Source organism: Frankliniella occidentalis, unplaced genomic scaffold (genome assembly GCF_000697945.3).
Source record: "Frankliniella occidentalis isolate FOCC.00 unplaced genomic scaffold, Focc_3.1 Scaffold216, whole genome shotgun sequence".
In the NCBI taxonomy this organism is placed as follows: domain Eukaryota; kingdom Metazoa; phylum Arthropoda; class Insecta; order Thysanoptera; family Thripidae; genus Frankliniella; species Frankliniella occidentalis.
This window is the reverse complement of record NW_026267342.1, coordinates 398,500-407,534: the sequence shown is the minus strand read 5'-3', so window position 1 is coordinate 407,534 and position 9,035 is coordinate 398,500. Positions and strand designations below refer to the sequence as shown.

At 42.7% G+C, this 9,035-nt stretch overlaps 1 protein-coding gene across 1 annotated transcript in view; it reads right to left on the bottom strand.

Moving 5' to 3' along the window:
• Positions 1-3,080: 3,080 nt before the first annotated feature.
• LOC113213957 (arf-GAP with coiled-coil, ANK repeat and PH domain-containing protein 2) overlaps positions 3,081-9,035 on the bottom strand; it is a 19,070-nt gene continuing 13,115 nt past the window's right edge. Inside the window, exons 3-15 of the mRNA XM_026433184.2 lie at positions 8,774-9,006; positions 8,457-8,685; positions 8,269-8,364; positions 7,901-8,156; positions 7,712-7,814; positions 7,366-7,623; positions 7,179-7,285; positions 6,725-7,090; positions 6,397-6,600; positions 6,152-6,315; positions 5,970-6,069; positions 5,772-5,892; positions 3,081-5,682 (exon numbers count right to left, since the gene is read on the bottom strand). Coding sequence (XP_026288969.1) covers positions 5,532-5,682; positions 5,772-5,892; positions 5,970-6,069; positions 6,152-6,315; positions 6,397-6,600; positions 6,725-7,090; positions 7,179-7,285; positions 7,366-7,623; positions 7,712-7,814; positions 7,901-8,156; positions 8,269-8,364; positions 8,457-8,685; positions 8,774-9,006 — 2,388 coding nt within the window. The 3' untranslated portion in view covers positions 3,081-5,531. The remainder of the gene's footprint in view (positions 5,683-5,771; positions 5,893-5,969; positions 6,070-6,151; positions 6,316-6,396; positions 6,601-6,724; positions 7,091-7,178; positions 7,286-7,365; positions 7,624-7,711; positions 7,815-7,900; positions 8,157-8,268; positions 8,365-8,456; positions 8,686-8,773; positions 9,007-9,035) is intronic.

Sequence of the window (9,035 nt, the reverse complement as noted above, 5' to 3'; positions counted from 1 at the left end):
ACGTCCCTGTTTGTACTACGATTGTAGCCGACAGTGCCCGAGTCAGCTGAAACTGAACCGTCTATAGACGAATTCATTACTTCCTCCAATGGAGCACAGGAGGAGCACGCTGGTAGCTGAGCGTGTTAGAGCGCGATCGTTGGCAGACCGTGCGGGTGGTCGGTAGTTCGAATCCCATCCCCGGTCATTTTTCCCTGCTCTGCTGGCCAAGTGTCTTCGGGCGTCGGTCACAGCTTGGATCAAGATGCCGCTGAAAGTAGTACTCTGTATTGTTCCGTCGTGGCCAAGTCGGTAGCGTCCGGGCCCGGTATGAACCTGGTCGCTGGTTCGGATCTCGGCCGGGTGATAATTTTCGCGCTCCGCTGGCCATGACTTTACAGCCGCGCGACACCTGATGTGATGGGATGGGCCGGTACGCAAACAGTCGCTGGTTCGAATCTAGTCGACGGAACTCTTTTTCCCCTCTGCCAGCCATATGTGTAAGGGTGTGAGCAATAGCGGAGATAAGCTCCACCTCTACAAAAGTCTCATCATTGGCTCAGTTGGTAGAGCGCGAGCCCGGGACGCGGATGGTCGTGGGTTCGAATACTGATCGAAGTTCACTTTTTCCCATTTAGTAGTTTGCGGCGCGGGGACTAAGGGTGATGACAAAAGACCAGCCGACATGGGAAGGTGGACTTGACCGCCTACTCAGCAGCCCCCGCCCCCCTTGCCAAAAAAAAAAATCAAAAAGTTCGCCCGGGCCAGGACTCGACCCCAGGGCCGACGGTGTCTTGTGCACCACGCCCCAGCGTGCTCGCCACTCGGCTGTCGGCTCCACTGGAGAGCAGTGAGTTCGGGATTCGGTCCTGTTTTACGAGTCTTGTTCTCCTGGATTGCACGCGTCCACGGCGGGTCAAGTCCACCTCCTCGACGCGCTGAAGCCCGGGTCGACTCCTGGCCAGAAACAAGGAAAATAGCCACTAAAAGAGCCCCATAATCGCGAGGAGGTTAGGTTAGGCTAGCAGAGAGTACATTTATTTGCCTTTTTGCAAGGATTTCGACCCGGGCTGCAGCGCGTCGAGGAGGTGGACTTGACCCGACCCGGACTCGTGCAATGCGGCAAATCAAGACCATTAAAGCAGGACCGAGTTCTGACCGTTCCGTCCACAGGAGCAGGCGACAGCTGAGTGGCGAGCCCGCTGGGGTGTGGTCCGGAAACCGTCGGTCCAGGGATCGAATCCCGGCCGCGGAACTTTTTTTCCGCTCTGTTGGTTCGCTACCGGCGACATGCGCATCTCGACTGTCGCTGACTCCCGCAGCCATGGCTAACAAAGCGGAAAAAAAAGTTTCGCGGCCGGGATTCGATCCCTGGACCGACGGTTTCCGGACCACACCCCAGCGGGCTCGCCACTCAGCTGTCGCCTGCTCCTGTGGACGGAACGTTCAGAACTCGGTCCTGCTTTAATGGTCTTGATTTGCCGCATTGCACGAGTCCGGGTCGGGTCAAGTCCACCTCCTCGACGCGCTGCAGCCCGGGTCGAAATCCTTGCAAAAAGGCAAATAAATGTACTCTCTGCTAGCCTAACCTAACCTCCTCGCGATTATGGGGCTCTTTTAGTGGCTATTTTCCTTGTTTCTGGCCAGGAGTCGACCCGGGCTTCAGCGCGTCGAGGAGGTGGACTTGACCCGCCGTGGACGCGTGCAATCCAGGAGAACAAGACTCGTAAAACAGGACCGAATCCCGAACTCACTGCTCTCCCGTGGAGCCGACAGCCGAGTGGCGAGCACGCTGGGGCGTGGTGCACAAGACACCGTCGGCCCTGGGGTCGAGTCCTGGCCCGGGCGAACTTTTTGATTTTTTTTTTGGCAAGGGCGGCGGGGGCTGCTGAGTAGGCGGTCAAGTCCACCTTCCCATGTCGGCTGGTCTTTTGTCATAACCCTTAGTCCCCGCGCCGCAAACTACTAAATGGGAAAAAGTGAACTTCGATCAGTATTCGAACCCACGACCATCCGCGTCCCGGGCTCGCGCTCTACCAACTGAGCCAATGATGAGACTTTTGTAGAGGTGGAGCTTATCTCCGCTATTGCTCACACCCTGACACATATGGCTGGCAGAGGGGAAAAAGAGTTCCTTCGACTAGATTCGAACCAGCGACTGTTTGCGTACCGGCCCATCCCATCACATCAGGTGTCGCGCGGCTGTAAAGTCATGGCCAGCGGAGCGCGAAAATTATCACCCGGCCGAGATCCGAACCAGCGACCAGGTTCATACCGGGCCCGGACGCTACCGACTTGGCCACGACGGAACAATACAGAATACTACTTTCAGCGGCATCTTGATCCAAGCTGTGACCGACGCCCGAAGACACTTGGCCAGCAGAGCAGGGAAAAATGACCGGGGATGGGATTCGAACTACCGACCACCAGCACGGTCTGCCAACGATCGCGCTCTAACACGCTCAGCTACCAGCGTGCTCCTCCTGTGCTCCATTGGAGGAAGTAATGAATTCGTCTATAGACGGTTCAGTTTCAGCTGACTCGGGCACTGTCGGCTACAATCGTAGTACAAACAGGGACGTCACGCCCCTTTTGTAGCTAAACGATTGTAGCTACAGTCGACATGGCCGCATGCAGCAGCCGAGCCAGCCAATAAATTCCGCTAGGCGACGCCACCCCGATGGCCACGAGAGCTTAGAGGTCTTTTGAGGCCTGAGCATATAAGACCATGAAGACCGATGCCAGTGAGAGCGCCTGCAACGCGCTTGTTAGTCTAACCCGCCAGGCAGCTGTGTGGAGAAGGCGGCCTCCCTGAGCGCCCCAGGGGCATGGGTATTGGCTCTTTCCTATCGGCTCCTTCCGCCTTTTCCCCCGCAAGACAAATGATGGAACGACGAATGACTCCCTGCTGGGCAAGCTGCTGCGGGTCATTCCTCTTCGATTTGAAACAGTATCTTTTTTTCTACTAACAGTAAAATGAACACAGTGAAAGTAGGGTTGCCTTCAAAATACGAGGCGGCCAGCTGAAGCCCGAGATTTTTCAATTACTCTCGTTTTAATAGGATACATAGGGAAACAAAAATTGAGTAAAACTTACAACGTTTATGACTACCAAATATGTATTTCGTTGTGTAAATTATAACATACTGACTACAAAAGCCACAGCTTGCACCTGAACCACACAAATACTTTGAGATTCATTTTGTGAATATAACTAAGATGATTGATAAAGTGATAAAGTGAATAATGAAGTTTCCTTCAAAAACAATTGATTGGTGAATACAAAAACAATTTCCGGCACAGAATTACTTGCGCTTATGGCTGTGTTAAGTGAAATAGAAAAGTATATTATACCACTCAACTGAATTACATGCAGCACAACTACACATGATGAGGAACTGAGCAGCATCATGTTCTTGAAGATGACTAGTTTTCAAAAATCATGTAATGTACTTCTATTTGAAGATCAAAGGCACTATTACATAAAAATAGGTCATAAACATGTAAGGACTGGTGTTGACTGAAGTAGTAGAAAGCCAACAACATCACGCTGAATAAATCATACACTAATTAAGTTTCAAGCAAAGCCCTCTAAAAAGGAAAAAAGAAAGTAAAACACAGAATACAAAACATCTACTGTGTTGTTATTAATTAGATCAATAATCAAATTTTCTTTGTTCTTATTTCTTAAAGGAGGAAAAAATACTGATAAAAATATGAAGGGATGCATCCTGTATTATAAAACATAATGTGTCGTTTTCAACAAAAACTAACAAGAACTTATTCTGCTGTTGTCTGTCAACAGTTTCATTTAATGGACACCTTTGTGTCATGTCCAGTCATCTCTGAGATTGCTAAAAGTCAAGTTGAATGCAGCTGCAGTCAGTTTGAATATTGAATCTCAGTACCTGTATCACAAAATAGGATACTGAATCCTTTTCTTTCAAAATGTGGTATAACAAACTTGATCAGCAGGATGTCATCATTTATCATTCAAAAAAAAGAAAAAAGAAAAAAAAGACCATAGTACATGTCTAATGAATCTCTAAATGATTTTCCCTTATCACACACTGTCTTTTTTAACATCACAAAAGAGTGATTGATAAAACAATGTAATATTCCGAATAAGACCAATGACAATTTGGTACGGAAAGCTTACTATCAGCATTTCAATTGTATACCAAATCACAGACAATATTGTCATAACGGAGTTCTCCCATCCAACAACTGCCTTATTTCAAAATTTGATCTCTTGCATTTATCACAATGATAGGCACAGCAATATAATATTGAACAGGCAATAGTTTCTAATGATTCAATACTTCATAACATAAACATCATCAAGAATACCTACAATTTTAACATTCACACAACCGGAATGCAAATTGAATAATGCTTGAATAAGATCATCTATCTTATACCATATGCTACAAAACCTGACAGAGCTCTGCAAATTGCCTTCTGAAACCGACCGCGCCAGGCCACCTCCGTCTGCGCAGGCCGCCTGCCAGGTGAGAGGTGAGGAGGGGAGCCTCCCCGCTGTCTCCGCTCCTCACCTCTCGCCTGGGCTGGCGGCCTGCGACAGACCGCGCGGCCTGGCGCGCTCGGTCTCGGAAGGCGATTTGGCAGAGCTCTGAAACCTGAGTTGCTATTCTAAAAAAATTCATACAAAATATACTATGCAAGTCTACTACAGATAGTATAACAGAGATATACGTTAAAATTAAAACATATAAAAAATAGACACAACTCACTCACTGAGTAGAATGAGTAAATAAACTTGGTGATGTAAAAAATTGTATACAGAACAATAGTTTTTTTGAAAAGTAATCTTTCCAATTGATCACGAATTCTAGGAACAATACTTTAAAGTATCTTAGTTAAAAAATTTGCTCAAAAAAGAAAAATTACATCAAGTTTCTACATTGAATTACAGTACTATGATTTCTAATAGTAGTATATAATATCTGGTGTTCAATAAACACAATAAATGATATCACATCTTGTTCAATCACTGTAACCCTCAAACTCTTGTGCTGATTAGATATGAATAAATCACGCACCAAATACTCAGTGCATTTAATTATAATGATCACGTAAGATTAAAAGTCAATAACGAAAGCCACAACAAAGCTATAGATCTAAAATAAAAAGAAAGAATTGATTGTATTAAAAAGCACATATAGGGATAGATGGAGGTTGTTCATAGGATTACCATATTTAGGTATTGTATGATGGCAATGTACATGGACAGCATTATATAAGAAAAATATCTAATACACTATAATTGATGAGAACCTGGGAATAACATGGAACAAACAGAAAGGAAGGAATACAAACGATAATATGGTTTACTTAAGTTTCATTACTTGAGTGCGCTTCTTCTTGTTTCGCTTTGAAAAAATTTTACGCACACTCCCAATCCAAGATACAACCTGGGCAGAGTCAGTTCTTTTAGAGGCAGTGAAGGCTGGAGACAGATTAAGAGAGTGTGATGGTGACTGCAGCAGATGTGAGTGGCAAGGTGACTGCGGCAGTGAGATGGCCTCTTGTCATTCAGCCCCCCTATTTGTAGAGGGCCGAACAAGTCTTTCTGGATGTGACATGGCAAGTTGGGAAAAATCTCTTACAACATCGTTAAATGTATCATCTCCTTGGGAATCAGATGACTTCATTTCTTCATCAAGTAGACCTAAACGAAGGCTGAAGGAAAAATCAAAGTGTTAAATAAAGTTGAAAATTAATAAGAAAAGAAATTCTGTTTGAAAATACAAATATTCTGCAAGTCATACAGGGTTACAATGTCTGCATTTGCTTCTTGAATAGCTACATCCAAAGGCTCATGATTGTCTGTATCCTTCAAGTGCTGATCAGCTCGGTGCTTTAATAACAAGCACACTTGGGCAGTGTGACCTTTAACATAACAGAATGCCAATTTTAATAATAGACAGATAGAGTGTAGTGAATATGCCTCTACAATGATATTTTACCTAGTTCGGTTGCTAAATGAAGAGCTGTTTTGCCTTTGTCATCCTGCTGATTAATGGATGCTCCATTCAAAAGTAAGTACTCACAAGCCATAACAGAACCCTGACACAAACAAGATTATGATTAACAATGGCAGAAATATTTGATGCATACTGATGATAATGATTAAGACCTAAATACTTACGCTTAAGACAGCTTGATGGAGAGGGCATCGATTGCCATCTTTGAGATTCATCCAATTTTTGTTTCCCCCTAGTGCAAGTGCGTTACACATTACAGGTAAATTGTGAGCTGCGGCTGCCATATAGAGTAACATATCTGGATGCAGCTTGGATATATCTTCCTCAACTAATTAGATAAAAAAGAAACACAAGTTTAGAAAAAAATATTTGAGAAATTATTTGATATAAAGTTGCTAAGAGTAAGCACCTAGAGACTTTTCGTCTTCTCCGTCAATTGACTCTTCGTCACTGCTAAGTTCTATTTCAACTGAACCACCTAAGGTAGTTTCCCCAAAAAGCAAAACTTCAGCATTAACTGGTTTTTCCTTGTCTGAGTTATCTGTATCTAAACTCTTTGAACCACTTGTATTATTGTCATTTTCTAGTTTGTGAATTTCTTCTCTTGCAGTTCCTAAAAAAAATATAGAAAGTAGAGTGCGTTGGAATTTATTTTAGTTTGTAAATTTAAAATAAGCTGAAATGAAAACTTTTTCTTTTTACCTAAGTACAGGTAATAATGACAAAGACAAACTAACCTTGTTGACCAGCAGGACACAAGGGTTGACTTTGGCGGCTGTTCCTGTTGTCACGACTCTGCGGTCTGGTCATGGTTCTCCGCCTCGACACTATCCACTTATTCTTGCAAAAAGTTTGACTTGATAGTTGTTTCACAAATTTACGTTCAACATACTTTGTCTTAATCCAAACCTCTCTAACAACATTTGAGCAGTTTGGTGTTGCTCGAATCATATCAGGATCTACATTTGCTTGGTAAGTTCGATTGACGATAAAGTTTCCAAGTTCTGCCATGACCTTAATAATTTCAGGCTCCCACTGGTCCAATGTCAGAGATCTCACTTTGCTGTGGTGCACTCCCAAACTGCGGTGCACGCCTGAACAACCTTAAATAGAGAGATATCACAGTTTGTAGAGTATGAAATGAAATTTCATCAAATTAAAAATGAATGCAGATATCACAAAAACACACACCAATACATAAAGTAATACCCAAGTTAATACTGGCCCAACCAGGTTTCTCTTGGCCACAGTCACAACATACTTCATTTCCTGGAATGTTAATCAATTGTTCCCAAACCCTAAAAGAATAAAAAGTTATCAAAAAAAAAAAAAAAAACAAGAGTGAAAATACGAGCAATTTGAGTAATAATTGCAATACCTTGTACGTTTGGGTTTTGGTGGTGTTTGAGATGTCATGAGAGACAAATGGTTTGTTCCACTGTTATTTGACTTTGGTGAAGGATTCTTTGTGGAATGAACTGCTGACTGACTTCTCGGTGAAGAAGATGAAGATGAAGCATTTAGAATTTCATCTCCAGTGCTCATGGCTCGCTGGAAGGCAGCTCCAATCCCTTTTTGTAGGGCCTCTATCCATGCAAGATACATTTCCTCAGAATCTGCTTGGAGAATATGGCTCCTGGATCAAATTTTGAATCACATGCTTTAGTTTTTGTGAGAAAAACCTAAAATCTAAAAAGAAAAATTCTGACGAAAAAATGACTGACTTGTTTGGAGACACAACTTCAAAGCAAAACCTTCTATCACCCTCTACAATGGGCTTTACGGTACACAGCCTTAAGTCTTCCTCCATAACAGTTACATCTTCTCCTGTAAAAGAAAAGGGAATAAATTTTGCAAAATTCCTCTGGAAGACAAGTGACTGAATGCTGAAAACTATATTTCTTTTTAACTACCACTTCTTTTTCTATAAACAAGCTGGTTATCCTGCAGGGCAAACCATCTCCTATTCCAAGTCTTGAATGCATTAGAAGTCCGTTTAAAAAGATATCCTTGGATAGAAGGGATGCCATTCGGGGGAAAACGCAAATCATCGTTAGAATCTAGTTGTTTATTCTGTTCACTTAAAACACAGTCCTTGCTTGTAACTAAAGTATGTCTGTTTTCCATTTCTTTTTCAAGCCTGTTCGCATCTGTCTGCAGTTTAGAAATCTGGAAATCAGCAAAATATACATATTTACTAACTGATTACAAGCACTGCAAAGAAGATCAGATTTTTCAGAATAACTATTTAAAATGAAAACAAAACTAAAATGGCACTCACACTTTCTGCTAGTTCTTTCAGAAATGGATCTAAGTCTTGTGTAAGATCAGAACCTTGGTGGAAAAAGGTACTCCATGCATGCATATAGCTCAATAGCTACAACAGAAAATTACAAAAAATATCAAAGTTTTGAACTTACTGTACAATGTGGTAGGTTATTGACATAAGTTACATCCATAAAAACTTACAGTTCCAAGGACTTCTTGACGCTTGCGGGCTTGAAGAAGGCTTAGAACTCTGACATGATCTAGTGCTGTGTGACGAAAACATGAACGGGTGGCACTCAAAATATTTTGGGCTTCCTCTGCTTCAAGAGGTCGAGACTTTGGGATCTGGGCATTTCTTGAGAGAGCTCCATCAAGGTCCCCTGAAATTTTCTCTAAGTAATGACGAGATTCTTTGGCACTTTTTATGTTACTGCTCAAAAAAGAAGATAAAAGCAGAAAATTAATTTAAAAAATTTATAGATTCACTGGATATTTTTACAGTATTTCTGATAACCTACCCCTTAATAAAGGTCTGGAGATTCTTTAATACTGTTCGGCTGGCTTGGTCTAGTAAAATGTTTTGAAACTTGTTCATTTCTTGAAGGGCTGGAATAAGTTTGTTTAGAGGTGACGCCACCTGAGGGTCATCCCTGAAATGTGCACTCAAGTCCCATAATGAATGGATAAACTGTGATTGTTGAGTGACATAGTTTCGACCAGAATCCACCATTTGTCCACATGTCTTCAAAACCTGCAAGTAATGGAATGGATTAAAGGTAA